Source organism: Onychostruthus taczanowskii, unplaced genomic scaffold (assembly GCF_017590055.1).
Source record: "Onychostruthus taczanowskii isolate IOZ18803 unplaced genomic scaffold, ASM1759005v1 scaffold20, whole genome shotgun sequence".
NCBI classification, from domain to species: Eukaryota; Metazoa; Chordata; class Aves; order Passeriformes; family Passeridae; genus Onychostruthus; species Onychostruthus taczanowskii.
Window position 1 is genome coordinate 3316147 of NW_024499240.1, and position 19975 is coordinate 3336121.

At 40.2% G+C, this 19975-nt stretch overlaps 1 protein-coding gene across 2 annotated transcripts in view; it reads left to right on the plus strand.

The window, feature by feature from the left end:
- CERS6 (ceramide synthase 6) overlaps positions 1-19975 on the plus strand; it is a 94380-nt gene that overhangs the window by 15600 nt on the left and 58805 nt on the right. For both annotated transcript variants that reach the window (XM_041403646.1, XM_041403645.1), the window contains exons 2-3: positions 15720-15825; positions 18084-18214. In XM_041403646.1, coding sequence (XP_041259580.1) covers positions 15720-15825; positions 18084-18214 — 237 coding nt within the window. The remainder of the gene's footprint in view (positions 1-15719; positions 15826-18083; positions 18215-19975) is intronic.

Below are 19975 nucleotides of genomic sequence, written 5' to 3' on the forward strand. Positions count from 1 at the left end.
GAGTAATGTAGATAATTTTTGTGGAGATGCAGTGCAGCAGCCACATGACTTGTGGTATGACAATCTGCTGCTCTTCAATATCTTGACACTTCTATTGCTTACTTGGAATTTAAAGTTTAGAGAACTAATTGCTCACCAAACTCTTCCTGTACTTGCTAGGTAAAAATCGTTAATAGAGAGGTTGAGGACCAGAGGTAGGAATGGGGCAGAGAAGTAGAAGTGGAAGGAGCACACAGGTGTCTTCTGTAGTGTGGGAGAGGGGAGTGGGACTACAGACACACTATATGTGGAGAAAACATGACTGTGATGTAAGGCTGTGCACCTGGGCGGAATGTGGTGTAACCAGGCATGCCTGTTTGTTTGTGTCACCAGCAACAATGTGTTTGCAACTATTCCCTTCAGATATGCTTCTAAATTCCAAGGTATATTAGAGCACTTATATCCTAAGCAAGGAAGAGGCTTAGTGGATGTATGTCTTGTCTTCCTCAAGTTGTTAATGAAACAGACCTGAAAATTCTTCAGAAGAATTAAAATTTTACTTTTTTTTTTCTTTTTTCCTTTTTTTTGGCAGTAAGAAAGGCATAGTGTTTGTATCATTGCACTCTGGTCCCACGTGGAAAGGTGTAGCATGCCCAGGCACCCCACCCACCTTCTTGCAAAATCATTGATGAAGACAGATGACAACTAAGAGATGCCAGCTGGGTCAAAATGATAATGGACAGGTATATATTTAGCTCTTCTGATGACATCTAGAAGTCTGTTATTTGGGAGGAACAGCACCCTTTCTTCTCTTTCCAAAATAAGTCAATTAATAACCTTCCAGGTTTGGCTGGAAAATGTAGGTACTGTTATTTCTGGAAGATCTTAGTGGTAGATTAGATCCTTGTCATTCAGCAGAACCCTGGAGGGTCAGTGACACCAGGAAGTGGTCTGAAAGGTAGCTGAAAGGAAATAAAGGAGATTTATGTTAAGTGTCATTGGGGAAAGTGATTTGCATCTGTAAAGGTTAAAAATAGTATTAAAATGAGACAATTTCTGATTGGTGAGCTGGGAGTTCCAAGAACAGAGGAGTTACAGCTGAGGTGACAAACCTCAATATACCCAAGAACAATGGGAGACCTTGAGCATGGAGCAAGTAGGTGAAGTTGCCTTTTGCAAGAAAGAGAAATACTGCTATTGTTAGTTGTCTAAAGTGGACTTTTCTTTGCCCATTGCAACTGCCTAACAAACTGCTGTTGGCAAACCAGGACTGATAAAAGGATTCTTGATTTTAAGATAAAGAACATTTCCAAGCAGCTAGGCAAGGCATCCTTCATGTTCTTAAGCTATCACAGTGCAAAAGTACTGCTTAAATCATCTGGGGAGCCTAATAGCGTGCTACTCCTATGACTTGAATAGCACGCAAAGTTTCTTTTGTGACATTAAGAATATTACCAAAGAATTGTTCTTGTTTTATGATGTGCTCTAAGGGGGGGATGTGTGCCTGTGTGTGTGAGAGAAATGGTAATGTTCTCTAGTAACCCAGAACAGTTATGATTGCCTGGATCATCTAGAAGCACAAGATGTTTTTAGCAATTAATTTATAGACTGAGCAGATGTTCATTATGGCAAGAACCCAATAAAGGACTAGAGCTGTTCTCTGAAAGACTCACAGATATTTTCCCAATAACTGAGGTTTAGAGAAAAAAATCTGCAGATTTCATTTCCTTATTGAGAAACACCTATTTCATAAAGGAGATCTTCTGTTAAGTTTGTCATTAGACTATGAGTCATAAGATACATTAATGATCTAACACAAGGAATTTAAACAATTGGAAAAATTCACTTTACTTACAAGTTTAAGTGTTCTTGAGAGCTATTGTTAAAGTGTATAAAACATTCGTTTGAGTAGCTTTTTAAATAAATGAAGGAGAAGGTAATTTCCATCTTAATTTTTTTAATTTCAGACAGTATTTTAGAAGTAAAAATAAACCTGGCATCATATCGGAAGCAAACTTAGCTGACAGTGTTGATCTGCTAGACATCATTAAATAACAGCACAGTTTCTGATGGATTTGGGGAAAAAGAAAGATAAATGAAGGAAGTATCATTTAGATAAATACAGACATACTGTCTCACGACTGTTCAAAGGATTAACACAAAACGTGCTTTGCATTTTTCTAGAAGCAAAAGATCTGTTTTAGAACATAATGCATGAGCACAGCTCAAGGAGAAACACTGGGCATTAAAGTACAGGCTTTAAAACAGTAAATAAGCCAAATGTTGCTACCTGACAATGTAGTGGTTTCAGAATGTTTTTAGTTTGGCAATTCTCTTGCAAATGCTTGTTTTTCCTACCTTACTTTGTCAACTCCTCATATCTCCCTCAAGAATTCTGTCCTTGCATTTCTTTGCTTACCTTCTGATCCAGTATACATTCAACAGAGGTTTCCTAATGTCTTTTTGGGTTCAGGTCCAAGATGCTTCCCCCCTCTAAATGTGCCACTGTCGAAAAACCTGATGAAACAAACATGAACCAGTCAGCCCAAAAGAGAACCCAAATGTTTTCCTCAGGATTTCCAGGGTTGTTTATCTAAGTACTGAGGCAATAATTGTTTATGGCTTGCTGAGTTAAGGGTGAAAAATTATTCAAGACAATGAAAGTTCAGCTATAGATAAGATACTACTCAGAAACAAAGGCTAAATGGGGCTGGTTTAGATGAGTTATGTGTAGCATAGCCTTAGCTTCAAAGGAATTTAGCCAAAGGCAGGAATGGTAAAAGTAAAAAAAATATCAAAGGCTCCCTGTGCACATTCTTGGATTTAGGATGCAGTCTGTGTAGTCTGCTACTCAGCTGCATACTGTGCTCCAAATGGCTTTTCTGGGTGGTCTGTGATAGTCCTGGGTTTGCTGGTGAGAGAGAATGGCTTTAGCAGCACAATATACACTTTACATAGCACCTGTGTGGAAAGTGAAATGATGATGATTTCCATTGATTCGAACTAAAAGGGCTCAAGACTGGTTGTGAATTTTGCCAGCCGGATCTGCATGTGTCACATTCCTCAATGGTCATTCTTTTCCACCAAAGTAAATGAACGAGGCACTCCTGCCTGACAGTAGCACCCTCCCCTCTACCCCCAGCACTTGCTTGCCCACCACTGAGTCCCTTGGCTGCTTCCCAATCCTCCTAACATGGAAGGCAGCAACAGCAGCAGCGCACAAGGCTGCTGGCACCACATGGCTGGAGGAGGTACTTGCCAGTAAGAGTTGGGACTGGTCCACCCCAGCCTTCAACTGTCAGTCAGCAGTCCTGTGGCCCTGTGGCATTCAGCCGTGTGAAGGCTGTGGTATGAGGCTTGCCAAACCAGTTGAGTTGGCCGTCACTGCAGAATGTCAGGAAGTTGATTTCTTCACCTTCTTGCACAAACTTGTCCGGTGGCATATTGCATTTGGTGGAAAAAGGGCTCAAGAGTGATTTGTTTTAGTATTTGCCTGATACAAAATGGCAATTTTTTTTTAATGATAATGAAATAAGAGTTCCTTCTGTCTGCAACAGAAGGAGAGAAATGAGTAAAAATGAGTAAGCTGCAAGTGGACTGACTTAGTCCCTACATTTTGTGAAAATTTAAAAACCCACTTAATGCCTTTGTGACAGTGAATATATGAATTCCAGTGTGTGAGTCCTTTTTTCCAGACAAGAATTGTTTAAACATACAGAGGGTGATGAGTAGATAAAAACTTAGTATTATAGTTTCTCTTTGAAATCTAGTGTCAAAATGGATATATTTATGAGATTTCTAAAACTGTTCACCAGGAAGCTGTACAAAATACACTAGCAAGATGTCATTAAAAGCAGCAGATGCTATTATGGTTTTGCTTGCAAGCACAGCAAAAGTGAAAGCACAGTAATTTCTCTATTTTTGCCTCTTTCTAGCCTATATTTGTCTGTCTCTTGCCCCTTTCCTTCTACATCTATTTTCTGACATGCATCATTTATTTGATTGCTAATGGATCCTAGTAGCATTGAGTACGGGTGCTCTAGGATTAGGATTTGTGAATAGGAAGGACTATAATGATTTAATTTTCCCCTCTTCCATCTGTAGTTGCACAGATGACCCCCCTGATATGTACCAGGCAGAAACAATTCTAGACCTGCATGACAGGTCTGTTAATTGATTCCTTCAATAACTGCTGAAATCTAAAGGGGGAGGAGGGCTGGGGAGGAATGGCAGTGAGGTTAACTAGCAAAAGATTTGACCTAGTTTTTTCAATCTGCATGGCTGTTCAGACAGACTCAATTATAAATCTGCTGCTTTAGAAGAGCTTTTTTTTTTTCCTTATGTGAACAGCTGCATTGATTTTGAATGTCTAAATTTGGTGTGTTAAAACAAAATTTTGTCATCATTGTATGTAGTGTCATGAAATATGCATGTGTGGTGAGGGAGTAAGGGAAGTCACCTACTTCTGGTGTATTGCTGTGGGGTTTGCTGCTTTCTGCCCTGCTGCTCGATCTTCTCCTGCGTGACATTCCATGCTTGACTTTTTGTCCTGCCTGCAGTATTAATATATATGTGAAATACACTCACTCTTTACTTTGCATAGGAGCTATGTGGTACTGCTTTGCACACAAAGCTAAAAGAGGCTGAAAGACTTTTGTTTTAAATTTTTTGATAGCATCTCTAAACTAATAATTTGGCCTTCTTATATCTATTTATACCACTTGCCCTGGCCTTTGCTTGGTTTGCTTGTTTGTTTATTTTTCTTTCCTTATTTAGCAGTGAAGCACCAGGGATTAGTACTAAATTCTGCAGCAGCGTGGGGATTCATGACAGGCTTTGACCAGAGCTTTGATCCTCCAGATGCTCTGAATGAACATGACGACAGACATTTGAAGGGGGATATTCATTTGCTGAATAGATTTATGGATAATGTTTTTCTTCCTTTTGATTACAGATTCCTTCTAGAGTGCCTGGTTTACTGAAGGCATGGCTCTGGGGTTGGCCAGCCCAATGAGGGATTTTTTACCTGTTCTGCATTTCTTAATAACTGGTTTCATTCTTGAGCTGTTTGCATCTGCTACAGGAAAACCATAACCAGCTGAAAACCAGGAAACTGACTTCTGTTCCTGAAGCTGCTGTGAGATACAGCTGAAATGGTATCAGGAGACTGCATAAACCCATCCGTGCTGGTTAGAGCCTGGCTTCCTAGCTTTCTGACTGGAGGCTCTCTTTCATTGTGCTGTAGGCAATGGCCTTGGAACATGGCTTTATGCTGCTTTTCAGTTTCTCACTGCTTGCTTGTGATCTCTGCTCTCTTATGGCACTGGCTGTGGCTCCAGTGTTGGTTTGTGCTAGCTGGAGAGGCTCTTGAAAGGGCAAGAGTTTGCAGCTCTCAGCTGGCAAGGAGGGGGCCAGTGATGGGGAAAGAGCAAAGCAAAGCTGGTGCTTGGACCAGGGGAGGTTCTGTAGGCTTCATGGGACCTCCTTCCTTAGCCAGCCTGTATGTGTCAGTCAACACCATTGCCCTGCATTAGGCTTGGAACTGGATACATGCTGCTGTGCCCTTGGTGTAACACCATTCATCAGACTTCCTTCTTCCTCCCCACTTTAGTTTGCCAGTGCTTCTCTCTGAAGCTGAAAGGCTGTCCCTGTAGGTAGAAGCTGATCTTGCAGGGGAATAATTTTGTCACTGTTTCCTATTCTAAAGGAAAATCTGGAATTATGCCATAGTCCCGGATATTCTGAAGACTTTTGCTTTTCTTTGTGTGCCTGGCTGTAGCTGGTGGAGACAGCAGTCATGCTTTTTGTGAGCCAGGCTGTGTCAGTAATATTTCTCTAGGGGATGATGGCTAACACGCATGTCAAGAAGGTGACTGCCAGCCCCAGGAGCTGAAAGGAGGTGCCTGCTCACAGGAGCTGCTCTGAGTATCTTTCTTTGGCATCATACCTGCTGGCCTGACATTTCCAGTCCTGCTCTGAGCAATGGTCTTAGGCTGAGGTACTTGGTCCTGTATCTTGGATATAGACATCATGTCTAATTTGTTCTCAAGGGAAGACAGAGTTTGATATGTGATTCTCTGTAAAATCACTAATTACCATGTCCTCAGTGCTTGTAAAGCCTCGCTGCAGTTCAGGCACTGTGCAGATACTTAACTGATGTGCATGCTGAGTGTTTTGGAAGTGTGAGGGTCTTGGCAGCACACTGACCAAGTGCATGTGGTGGGCTGTAACATCTGCATTTGCCTGGGCAAATAGACTGTTATGGGCACGGCTTCAAAAGGGTTCCTGCAGTAACTCCTGCCTTGATATTTCTCCTCCCTATTCCATCTTCTCCTTTCTTTGTCCTCTTGCCAAGTGTAGAGCACTCCACAGTTCAAATGCAGCAATATTCCACATGGCTAATCTCTAACCCAGCTGGGTGAGAGACTGGCTGTCGCTTCCATTTGAATTGTCAGATGAACAAACTAGATAACATTCTGGACAGACTTTGTGCTTTTTTGGCTGAGGTGCCTCATAATTGTCCATGTGCACCAGAATGCTCAGTTTACTGCAGTACCCAGAGCAGTGGGAAGAGCTCTGAAGACCTGTGGAAGAGCTGATCCCCAACAAGGCAGTGTATTTGTGTCTTGTGTTCTGCTGGGAGGGTTTTGGTGGTTGGGCAAGCTTTGTCTGTGCTTTCAGAAGTATGTACACACTGCTGCTTTGCTCAAACTGCACCCAGACATTGCCATCAGAGCTTGTTGTAAGGGAAATTTTTTTCTTTTTCAGTTATAGTCTTAAATAAGAATTATTCAGTGACTAAAAATTATGTTTCTTGCCATTAAAAAAAATGTAACTGACAATCTACAATTGTCTAAAAATCTGCTATAATTATGTAACTCGTATGGGTTCCTGGTTTTGGTTTGCATCCCAAGCAGCATGCATTGTGGCATGTTTAAAAACAGATAAATAAGCAAGACAATTCTAATGACACAAAGGAGGTGAAAATGGCACCCTAAACAGGAATACAAAGAGTAACAAATACTTGCCACTTGAAGATTTTGAGTAACCATTTATTTTTCACGTAGTTTGTGACCAGCCAGGGCAGATAGGTGCTCTGTCTAGTTTTCATCATGAGGCACCCTTCTTCTCCTTTTTTTTCAAATTCTTAATAGTAAAAAGCCACCTTTTCTGTTACTATCTTAGCATCACTTATTTGAGGTGCCTAATAGCAACCACTGGGGAACAACGTTACAGTGTCAGGTCAGGCTTCCTCAAGTACCCACCTGCTGGTAGAGGTGGGCATTTATGTTGCAATACTATTAGGGAACCGTGTTTTAGTCAGGTGTCCTTTGAAATTGTAGTGTTCAAAGTTGCTGAGAAAAATCTTGTAATGAGCTAAAAGAAAATATGATTGCAACAGTTTCTTATGTGTTTGGATGTAGAAAATAAATTTGCTTATAGATTCAAAGTGTAAATCATTCAGCAATACCCAAGATATGAGATTACTTCTTTTCTTTCATTTGACACATGCTGCAGCATGTTCAAATTCTGTCAGAACCGGTGGGCCAGCACTGTTGTTGCATGGTGAGCTCCTCTAGATGGCTGGTAGCTGTGCATGCAGCTCACCAGTGCGGCCTGCGGCGTGGCTCCCTTCCTTGGCTGAGGTTTCTGGCTGCAGCAGCCCTGGGAGTTGTTTCCAAAGTGTCCTTTGGGTGATCCGCTAACAAATCCCATTATTTGTTAATAGGATTTGTTCTTGCACTGTTTGGTCCGATCACTAATTGTTTATCACGCATTAGGACTACAGTGAGATGCCTGTCAGCTGTGTTTTGAGCTTTTTGTGTGCAAGACGCATTGTTTGCCTGTGATGGCAGGTTTTGCTTTGGGACAGCCTTAGTGTGGAAGGCAGAAAACATAAGGCTCTGCATTTCAAGCACTGCAGTGTAGTAATTCCTGTGCTATGGTGGGCACTAGTTTCCCCAGCTCCCCAGGACAGGGTCAGAGGGTCAGTAAACTCATTTGGAGGGCTGAGTGTTCTGCACTTTTGCATACAGAGCTGCAGCTGCCTTCCAGATTGCTTCCCTGCCTTTCTGAGACAGTGTCCTGTTGAGCTGGCAATTAAACAAGAAAGCTTTAAGAATATTCAGTAATAGAATAGAAAGGTGAAAATGTACAGGAAGACTTGGAAGCTAGTGAGGCCTTGCTTTTTGTCTTTGTTGAGTATTTTGATCAGTTCATATGGTATTTAATGATCATACAATGCAGGTAGAAACTACTTCCTAAAAGGGGTCCATCTGAGCTGGTTTTTGAGATTTTAGGTGTGAGCACTTGTGTAGGTATTTTAATAAATCTTTCGCTGAAGAACTTATTTTGGGAAAAAAATATAAATCTTTGAATTATAGGTATCCTATTATGTTTTTAAATCCTTTTTCTCAGAAGAGAATACATTGTAAGAAATACAAAATCAAATTTCCAAAGCAGAATCTGTATATGGTCCTGTCATGGCTTAAATTGAGCATCTGGAGAGTTCACCTTCAAGTTTGCCAGTGACTCAGTTTAGTGATGCTGTGTTGATAGAGTGATTCGAATCAGATCACTGATCCTGCTGAAAAGTCCATGCTTTTCTGGGTGTTGTGCAGTGATAGTCTTCAGTTTCTTGAAGGCCAAATCTTCTTCTGTGGCTGCAGTAAAAAGTGGCAGAAAGGGACAAGTGAGGGAGAGGGAGCCCCAGCACCTCAGGTGGCTGCCCTTGCTTAGGGTGTGGTATCTGGGCAGGTAGGAATGGGTCAGACCAGCCTGCCCCATTCTGTCTGTGAATTTTGAACAGTCCTTATTTTCTTAAGTAATACCAATTTAAGGATAAAACAGGGAAAATAATTCATTGCGTCGTTTGGCTGTATGCTTCTTTAGGAATAGGTTTCCTGAATATATACGTATATCTTTTATCTTTTTGTATTGGTAGATAATCAGAAATAAACTGAGGAGCTAGATTTTTTTTTGTACCAGATAGGAACTGGGTTTTGTTCTGAGTTTGTGTAAAGTGTCTGGAAAGAAATAAGGCTCTAATTCATGTATTTTAGTACAAGACACTGTGCTGAAGTTTGACTCTATATGTATAATATATTAAATATGTATGCACACACAAATATATAAAAATATGTGCTATTACACATGTTTTATGTATGTATGCTTGTTTCAGTGTACATATGTATTTGTGTTCATATATATATATACAGAAAATACAGTGAATTAATACTATTGTGATCGTTTTTTGTGGATAATAGCTGCTAGCCAGAATGAAAATTGGTTCCTCTTGAAGCTCCTGCAAAAGATTTGATGATTTTGTGACCTAGCTCTTGGAATCAAAGCTTAACCTCCAAGTCAAACCAACCATCCCTATTTCCAGTACTTACTGAACTACAGCCATCCTGCAGGGAGGTATCCATGACCTATTCCCTCTACAAAGGGAACAGAATAAAGATTTAGTGTGAGCGCTCTACTCAGAGCAGGAAAATTCCTGAAACATGCCCTGCCTTCTGAGGCAGGGAAATAGGATTTGCACCAGAGGTAGCAGTTTGCCCATAAGATTGAGGCACATATTGAAATTCTCTGTCTTATGCCATGACAGCCCACCAGCAGTACAGAAGCTAAACTCACACAAGGACAAAGAGAAAGCTTGAAAATATTTAAGTCCTGTATTGTGTGTGCTTGTCTTAAGTTTGTGCCACTGCCAGGTAGTGTAATGACAATATTCAGGAGCAGAGCATGCCTTCAAGTTATGCAGGCAGGCTGGGTCATTTGCTCAAACACAAATGCACACTTGGAGCAGACAGACAGAGGTTTGGGCTTTACTTTTCTTGGAGCCCCTGCCCTTGCTCAGGGCCTGGCTGCATAACCCATGGAGCAGGGCAGGAGGTAGGATACTTGTGCCCCTCAAGCCCTGAAATATTTTAGGGACTTAAATTTTTTTTTATGTTCCATTGAATATAAAGCATTATTTATCTTCTCTGCTTTCAGAAAAGGTTTTCTAACGTGATGTAACTTAATAAGTTTCTGTTCTTGGTGAACAGTATAATTTCCCAACATTTCAGATATGTTAATATTTTCCATGTTAATATTTTCCAGGAAGTTGTTGCTGAACTCTTCAAGTGCTGTTCTGTGACTTGGTAAGATCTTTAGTAATAATATCAGACTGTTTGTTGTTAGTGATTGCTAGGGGTTTTTAACAACATCCTTCGTTATTTGGCCTTCTGGTAGTAAATAGATCATAAAGCAAATACATTAGAATTTAAGGGCACATTGATGAGACAAGTTACCACATGCTGATTAGGCTAAGACCTACCATGGTGGAACCTGGAGGACTAGCATTGACTTTCTAGTGGACAGATCTATGTTATTTATCAAAATGACTGCTCAGGCTTTTGCTTTAAACAGTTGCTATAAGCCACTTAGCAACTTCTGGGTCTTGCCCAAGGGGCAGGTAATTGCTGTTTGTTCTGCACCTTGGAATCTGCCTTGGTAGATGAAGGAGAACTGCAGTACAAGAGTGTGCACCTATCAAGAGGCCAGTGGATGGCATGCCTTTTCTGTAGACATGGGGATCAGTCACAATTTAAAAAAAATTTTTTGCTCATGTTAAAGATGTGACCAAAGTAAAATATTAAGTAATGCTGTGGGGCCTGGAGGATTAGAACAGTGTCATTGTGTTAGGGTAACCTACTGCAATTTAAAAATTAATTTGTCAGTCTTTAATTTCTTTCTGTGCTGCCTCCCTGCCCTTTTCCCTGTCCAGCATCAAATCCCATTTGGACCATGTGTCTTTTCATATGTAGATGTTTTATGGTTGGTTCTTTGCTTTGGTTGTCCCACACCTGCCGAAATGAAGCAACTTATCAGCTCTGTATTTTAGAAGTGGAAAAGGAGAGTACAAAATCTCTAGTTGCAGGAGTGACAAAGGATGCTTTGGGATTGACTGTTCATTTTTACCCAGTGCAAGAAATAAAAAAGCAAAACCAAAACTGACTGGCCAGCAGTGAGTTCAAAATGAAGTGGAATGGTTATCCTCACAGAGTCTGAATATTCACTGGAGAGCTCTGCCATAGACTGTGGAAAGTTTTCAGAAGCTCAATGAGCTACTAGTGCAGCTTGGGGAGGAAGGGTCAGCTCTTTGGGGACTGCTATGTGCAAAGATGCCTTTTTTGGTCTAAAAAGTCCCTAAGCCACAACTTTCTAGAAGTTGGGAGAATATTTTTGTCTTCATTGACCTTTAGCAGTAGGCTACAATTTTGGAGCCTGAATTTTACCATTGACCCTCACTTGTGTGTCCTGATTCTAGTGCAGAAAGGGTGAGAGTGTTACCTTCAGAATTGTATTATCCATACGTTCTACAGCCTTGGTGATGCTGGTGGAGGGCAGCTGAGAGAAGGCACCATGTGTTAGAGGTGAGGGGACTGGAGTCTATCACCCCTTCTCTTCCTTCTCCCTTTCCCTGATCTGTGCTTGGAAAGTTACAGAGTGACTAAACTTTATTTTTAGAGATTACAAAGAAAGAAAGCATTAGACAGCTGGCTGCAAAAATATTTATTTGTGACCTTTGTCTACATTTGTGCAGTGCTTGTTGCTATTCTGGAGCATGTAGTTCCCCTGATTTCAGTCTTAGAGTTTAAGGAGAAACTGAAATGCTTAAAGCTTTATACATATGTATATTTTTTAAAAATTGCTTCCATATTTGGAAAAAAGGACTACTTCTGTTTGTAAAGTGCTGGCCTTATTTGCTTCCCATTTTTGTAGTAACATATGGACTGGAAAAGCAACTGGAGCACTGCTGGTAGAGGTTGGGCTGTAGTAGTCCCTTATTGGTGGCAGAACACCTCCTGCATGAGTCAGTCCTATTATGAACTAACCTGGAGAAAGGATTAAATAGATTTTCCAACTCTGTGGGGCACAAAGAATTAGCAGCATGTGTGAACAGGGTCTGGAATTGGGTCAGTGATCAGTGGGGTCTGACCTCCAGCTTGTGATGGGAGCTAGCAGGTGTGCAAAGGTAGCTCAAACCACATGTTACTGGTCATGGTTTTTGTTATTGCATCAAAATCTTCAGAAAATGGGAGTATTTTTAACTTTGCACCATGAGGAAATGTGTCTTCTAGAGATGTATTTTCAGTCAAAAAGACAGCATAATATAAATGTGAGAAATCCACTGCAAAGATGAAACAGTTTTACAGTGATTGAAAGAAAGGTATGGGTCCGTCATATCAGTTGTGTTTCTTAAGAATAACTCTGTTAGGACAAAGCTTTTCCTAATACTGCTGTCAAGTGATAAGGATAATTTGTTTTATTTGCTTAAAATTTTGTGGTTTTGCTCTGTACTAACCAGTAAGTCTGAAAGCCGAAATACGAATACTAAATCTGGTTTTTTACACAGCTGCCTTTTACCTTAGCTTTTGTTTTTTGGAAACACGTGTGGATTGCACCATATAGTTTTTAGTTTGTATAATTTAATGTGAGGTATGGGATAATGATGCCGGAGAGGAGAGGAGAGGAGGAAAAGCACTGAACATCTCAGATGAAAGGCAGGTGCGTGTGCTTTTCTGAAGTCATTGCAGTAGGGTTTGGAATAGGTCCCTCTGGAAAGGTTGGCTCTGTGCTGTCCTTTACACTGCCCTCTGAGATGCTGCTTGGGATGCTCTGTGGGAGAAGGCTCTTGCTGACGTACAGAGTTATGTGCTTGGCTTTTTGCTTGGCCAAACAGGTTCTTTACTTTGAAAAGGTTTCATTGTGGAAGTTCTGACCCAATTTCTCAGCACATCCAAAACAGTTCAGTGAAGTTAACTTTCCTGTGTACATACATTTTGGATGAGATTGCCTCCATTAAGAGCCCTGCCTGTGCTTCAGACATTGTGTCATATTGGATCTTCTACAACATAAGTTGTTGTGGAAATAAAGCCAAAATCGCTGCTGGGATAGGTATGCTGAAGTGACAGCCCTGTTTATCTACTGATTTTGTTCTGGAACTGTTAAGATTTTTCTAGGTTTTGTGGGGGGTTTTGTTTGTTTTATTTTAATTATTGCTAATACAAGTAACTTCTGAGTTAAGTAGGTCAACTTGACAAATTCAGTCATTGTTTTTGAATGTTGTGGCAGGAAATTGGTTGAGCATCTGCTCAGACACAAGCCTCTTCTGCTTTTACTCATCCTCTGAGCAAATATAGATTGTTTCTGTTTAAAACCAGCAAGCAATGTTCAACAAGTTAGACAATTGTAATCATAAATCCCTGGAATAATCTGTGTTTAGTGAGCATAAAGTAGATGAGCTGGGAAAATTTGCTCTGCATCACTCTTTCAAAAAAGGAGCCAGATTCCTCTAAACAGATCTTTAGCACAGAGAGGAGTTTTTTCCTGGTTTAACTGCCTTCCCTGATATTTTTAAGTGTACTGGTAGGAAACTGAGATTTTGTGGACATATTTGATTGGCAAGGAATAGTTTGCTTGTTTGTTTTTTGGGCTTTTTGGGAGCTCATAGCTGGCTGGTGTTAGCAACATGAGCAGCCTTTTATGCAAGCATCACCTGAACTATGCCAGTGTCTGAGAGTTTTTACCTGTTTCACAGACATACTGAATGTATGTAATCAGAGCCTATCACTTAACTAGAGTTTGGTATCCCAGAATGGTTGCAGTGGGAAGGGACCTGTGGAGATCTTCTAGTTATGCTTGGGATGACTCAGAGATGTGCTGCAGACCTTAACATTCACCACAGTTTTTTCACTACTGTACATAGATGCATGCTCAGCACAGGAAGAGGAGACTCGACTCTAATTGTGCGTTGACAAATAATTAACTCAAATGTTTTTGTGGACATGAAAGGCTAAAACAACCCTGCATATTCTCAGGGTACATGGGGACTTCATAGCCTGTTTGCTCCATTTTATTTTTTATCTGTTAGCAGAGGTCATGCAGGAGCAGTCTCCAGGGCAATTTTGTGCAGATCCTTTGTGCCATGCTGAGGTATCCTCTCAGAAAATAGATTAGTTAGGGGATGGATGGTATGTAATAACAGGCCTTTAGTCCTGTCTTTTGGTCTATAACGTGACCTACTTTTGATAAAAATGAATGACAAAAGTGACTGATTTAAGCTGTGATTAACCAAGATATTTTAGGAAAGTGTGAAATATGCACTGGCTTAGCTTTTCTCACTTGCACTAATGAAAATTTCTGAGTGGGCTTCTGTATTGAAGTTGGCCACAAAATAAAGTTACTTAAGTGAGGGAAGGAACTTTGTGTGGTTAAAATACTGCAAGGGAAAAAAAAAAGCTTTACTAATGTGCGGGATGATGTGTACCTAAATAATAATAATAATAGTAGTATTGTTATTATTTAAAAATATAAACTTACTTTGCCAGTTATTGCTGGGTTTGGGACCTGGTAAGACTCTTGCATATCCTTCCCTCTGAGGATGTCTTATTTTAGACATGCCAGTTTTAAGTGCAGAGTATAAGGGTTTTTTCATCTGTAACACCCTAGGAGCAAGTGGTAAGATCACTGATACATTGCATGTATTTTTGAATATTTGTCTTCTCACTCTCAGTCAATCACTAACATAATTTCAGGCTATAGAATTGCCTTTCATGTGGAATTGTGTCAATGTATCAAGAATTTTTCTCCAGGAAAACAGGGTAGTCTGGCATCACCCATCTTTCTTTATCACTACCACTTTACCACTTTGACTACCACAGGTATTGCTGTAACCACTATCACATTGATTAGGACTTAATTCCCTTTAATCAGTGGTACTGTCTTAAACATGGCAGCAACAGCAGTTGTAGCTCATAACAGGGCTTAAAATGGGCCTTGTGTGTGCGTAAGAATTCCAGGATTTTTTTTATAGCTTGTGGTCATTCAGCTGGATAAATGTGGAACTGCTTAAGCACCAAGTGTTGTTTTAGTCCTTGTTAGCAAATGAAGTTCTGGGAAACAGAGGCTGTTTAAGTGAAATCACGAGTTCCATAGTTCAAAGATGGCAGAAGTTCATAGTGTGCAGATAGGAATGTGATTCCTATACAGCATTTATGGCTTTCATGGGAATTCCAGATTTAGATTCATAGTTACAAATAATTTAATTTTTTGTGAGTAGAGTGATGGTCTTTGACTATATGTAATGCAAACTATGCAATTCAACTCTAAAATGTCTCAGAGAACTTATGGATAGGTGTTAGGATTTTGGACAGCCTCATACTTCAGCAGAAGAGTATTGCTTGTGTCTCTGTACCATGTAAATTTTATGGTTTTAGAAAATTTTATTGACTGGGCAGTTTAAGCTTAAGCTTGCTGTCTTTCAGGATTCTGAAATTCCAGTGTGCCAAAGGAGTCCTGAGGCTTTGGAAACTGGTTTTTAAAAAGGCTGTGCTTGGAGGATAATATTATATGCTCCTCAAGCTGCCCAGCTCTGCTCTTTAGTTGGTGCTTCTCTAGGAGGCATTCCTCTCATGCTTTTGTTCTAATCTATTTCTTCACAACATGAAAGAAAATAATCTGTTTCATGTGTTCCAGGAGTTCCTTTCATCCATCAAAGTGATGTTCCTTACTTTGTGATGTAATTGCCTATATGAGCTTGCTTTTGAGCTGTAAAACTTAAGTATTGTTTTTGTTGGCAGGGTTATAATGTTTGCCCATTTACCAAGTGCTATTGATTGATAACAGTAATGAAGTAAGTAACTGAAGGATTTCACCTGTTTTCTTCTCTCATTTTTCTGTTCTCACAGGTTCATTGCTAAACCGTGTGCCTTAGGCCTTAAAGTCCAAGCCAATGGACCACAGAAAGCTCAACCTAATGCTATCTTGGAGAAGGTTTTCACAGCTATTACAAAGGTAGTGTGTCTGACTAAAATACTTACCTTATGAAGTGGGATGTGGCACTCTAAACTATGTCTGAACAAAGCAAGGCTAACAGATAAACTCAGTGTTGCAGTGCTGCATTTTACACCTCAATTCAGAAATTCAAATATTGGAGATGTCATTAATATGCCAGCTTCAGTGGTTATATATCCATTTGTGATGTCTTCTGTAAGTTTTCAATTTTAAAAAAATTGTCACAGAAACACTTTGTAGATGCCATATGGCCACCTACATCTTTTTGCTTCTTATCTGTTTTTGCTTCTTATCTATTTTGTATCAATTTTTGCTAAATTGTTGTGGTTTTTAGTAAAAAAAGGGCTCATTGTAAGCCAGTAATATTGATACTGAGTTTTCCATGAAACTTCAAAGCTACTCCTTCTAGGGAAAGGCCTGTCTTGCTGGTGTCCCAGCTAAAGGGGAACAACATAGAAAAGTGGGAGAAACTGACTGAAAAATGTTTTATTTGCAGCTTGCATATCTTTCTTGTACAAGATCCTCCCCCACAACCTGCATATCTGTCTCTACATCTCTCACCATATGACATCTCAGCTTAAGCTGTTTGTTGTTCTGTCCATGCTTTTCAAGCATCCCAAATTTTTCTGCAGGAGCTTTCCATTCCCAGCTTGGCTCCAGACTGCAGCTGGGCAGCAGTGTAAACTTCAGAGAGCAGTAAAGTCATAAAGGGAAAAACTGGGTTCAGTGTCACAGACAGTGAAATAGGCTGTCTTGCTTGTGTGTCCTACACTATCCAGAGATCACCATGGCATTTGCTGTGACTTTTGTCCTGTTTTTAGGGAGGGAATTACATGTGCCTTGTTTCTGAAAGCAGCAGGATATGCTCTCACACAGACTCAGCTGAAGGCAGAATGCTTAGGTTTTGTTAGTTGTGGGGTTGTTTATTTGTTTGTTTTTAATATTTCATCATAAAGTTTGGTAGTCTGACACAGGGCCTGAAATACTTTTGTTTGGAGCTCTTTACACTCACAGGTATCTGCTTTCCTGCAAGAATTTGGTAGCTGCTCTCAGAGAAACTGTCCAATTTAGCTACCTGCCTTTTTTGAATCCTATATAGCAAGTCTGTGAATTGAGCAGTTCGCTCTAGTCAAACTCCCAAGAGCTGCATCAAACATTTCATTTTTCTAAAGTTACAGAAATTGCTTTTCTTAACCTCCCATTGAAAAACTAGTAGATACTTTGGTTGACTAAAAAACTTTATTGAGGTGGATGGCAAATACTTCAACTTTCTCTTGTCTCATCCTTTCATTTCCCTCTCTTTCCTGTGTTTTCTTGGAGGCTGATAGACAAAACTTCAGCCTAACAGAAATTTTGCTGGTTTGTGTCTTGCAACAATTAAAAATTTAAAGCTCTTTGTTGTAAGAGCTTTTGTACTTCATTCAATGTAAGTAACTTGTTTGCAGAAATAAAGCTGAAGTTCCAGAAAACAGATTGTGCATTTTTCTGTTTATTTAAAAAACTGTATGATCAGGAGAAATATATAAGTAGTACGTATGTGTCACTGTACATGTCGAATTGTTGTATGATTAGAGATTTGTCCTGTACTGCTCTTCAAATTAAGGACTCATTTTCTTTACCTTACCTCTACTCTGGTTTGCAGCCATGCTAATGGTATGAGACTTCTACATTTTCTGCTTTGGAGAATATTTGTGTGTATTTAGTTTTACAGAAAACAATTCTGTCTCCCTGTTGTCAAGGTGATGTTCCTTTTGAAGTTGTCACTGTGTTTAACGACCTCATTTTTGAACATTATCATGCAGAAACATGGGACTTACCTTCTTTGTGTGTCAGTGAAACCATCTTCCTTAGTGCAACAGTCAACAGGACAAAGATCCTAATGTAGGTATTAGTGTGTGGCAGGCAGTGGGGTGTTTGTAAGAGCCACTACTCCAGAAATGCATGGCATTTTATGGCTGCTAAACTTCACTTCCAAGTTTCAAGCAAGTTTCAATCCCATTGTCCCTTTAAAGTTTTTTTATCAGTAATGGACCTGCATGTCATATTACAGCAGCTGTCCTTCTAGATTAGTAATTGTCATTGTAAATGTTTTCTGATGGGAATCTGCCAGTAGAGATTTCGGTGAACGTTTTTCTGTGTATCCATGTGTCTGACAGACAGCCTTGGTAAGAAGGCAAGAGTCAGTTATGGTGGTTCTGAATTTAAAGTCTTAATGCAGTTGAACTAGAAAATAATTTTTGTGCTTCTCTGTTTTGTAGCATCCAGATGAGAAGAGGCTGGAAGGCCTCTCCAAGCAGCTGGACTGGGATGTACGCAGCATTCAACGTTGGTTTCGACAAAGGCGCAACCAGGAAAAACCCAGCACCCTTAGGAAGTTCTGTGAGAGCATGTAAGGATGCATGTTCTCTTCTTGAGTCTTGTTGAGCCTGTGTTCTCATCAGTTTGCCCCTTTGTTTTTCTCAGGTACTTTTGGAGACAGTTAGAAAATTATACAAATTGATAGAATATAACTAATGAGTTAATTAGTTATATCCTTTGTTCTCCTGAAGGAGTCAGATTGTGCTTTTCGGGTATTTTCAGTGGTCAAAAGCTTCCAGAAATCATGTTGTTGTGATTCTATACTCTCAAGGCACCAGCCTGATCCTTTAAGACAAATCACCTGGTGTTAGTGTGCTGTCCTTACAGCACTGCCTTTAGCCATACAAGCTGATGGACATATGAGATGGAGGAGTAAAGATAAAAGGCAGTTGGGTTGTTAAATAAAAAGAAGACAAAAGAGAAATTGTTTAAAGATGATCGCCCTTTATTAAACAGAAGAACTTAAGTGTCAGAATGCTTAAGTAATTTATTTGGTACTTACAGCTAAAATCCTCCTTGCTTAATGTTTAATAAATGAAGGCATGATGAGGTTATGTATAGACTTGGTCATTTTGTTGCCAGCAGCTGCTGGCCTTAAGAGTTACCAATTTTTGAGATCAGTGAAGAACAACCTTTTTTTTCTGCAAGGATTGTGGTTGTTAACTTGTTGGCTGTGGAGTCTTGGGAAAAATTATTGCTTTATTAGCCTTAGAGGTAGCATATTTGGGTGGCATATTTTGCTTCCTCTGTAACTCAGCTCAGAGACCTCGCTCTCTTGCACTGGTGCCAGGGCATTTGGGTGAACCTGCAGGTAGAAAAAATTTAGGCATACCATGAAACACTGGCATGGATAGGATGGTAATGGGTGCTGAATTTGCTCCTTTGTGACATACATTATCAAAGTAGAATGCAAATGACAGCTATGAATGCAGACTGGAAGGTTAGGTCAAGCTGTAGTAAAGTGCTGAGAGAAAATAGTGACAGCTTTGTTTAGAGGGAGCCACTGGCATTTCTGCAATATGTGTATTTATTAGTAATGATAAAACTTGTCCAAAAAGGAGCAAGATGGCCTAAATAGTAGGTCGATACTGCAGGTTCTATCTGTTCATGATTTGCAGGAGGTGCAGTGGGAGCTGCCTCTCCATTTCTGCATGTACGTAGTGCTGTGGGAATGTGGTGTTATCCAACCAATTGTGTGTGCCTTGTCCTGGGAGCATTTCCAGTGATGGACTGTGTACCACCAGCTGACCTGACACATCTTGGACAAAGTTGTATTCAGACTACTAGTGGAAACCCAGGGTTACCCTTTATCCCCTCAGTATGGGTTCAGTTAAAGTGTTGTTTAGTTAAATCTGTCCATCAGAGCACTAAGCGAGGTACTTCAGAAAGTTTTCACCAAGGAAATCCTTTGGTATGAGGCCTGTAGCCTTTTCATAGCTATTGAGTCAATGGGGTGGCTTTTCAGAGATATGATGACTGTGTGTGACAGGTGCTTTGAAGCTCTGAGCTACCTGAAGTATGTGTTCCCGCTGCAGTCATGGGAAGAAGAGCACTCAGAATTCAGTAATTCAGGTGCCAGTGGAGAGTTTTGACAGAACCAAGTGTGCCCTTATCTCATAAGCAAGAACAGAGCAAGCAGAGTGACAGTGATCTCTGTCTACACCTTCATACTGCTGAGCTGCTGTTGTCCCTCCAGAGAAGGCTTCATTTCTGCTGGGAACAGCACTACCTGAGTGTGGCTTGGGAAGAAAAATGAAAGAGCCCATAGCAAATGTGGATCTGCTTAAAAATA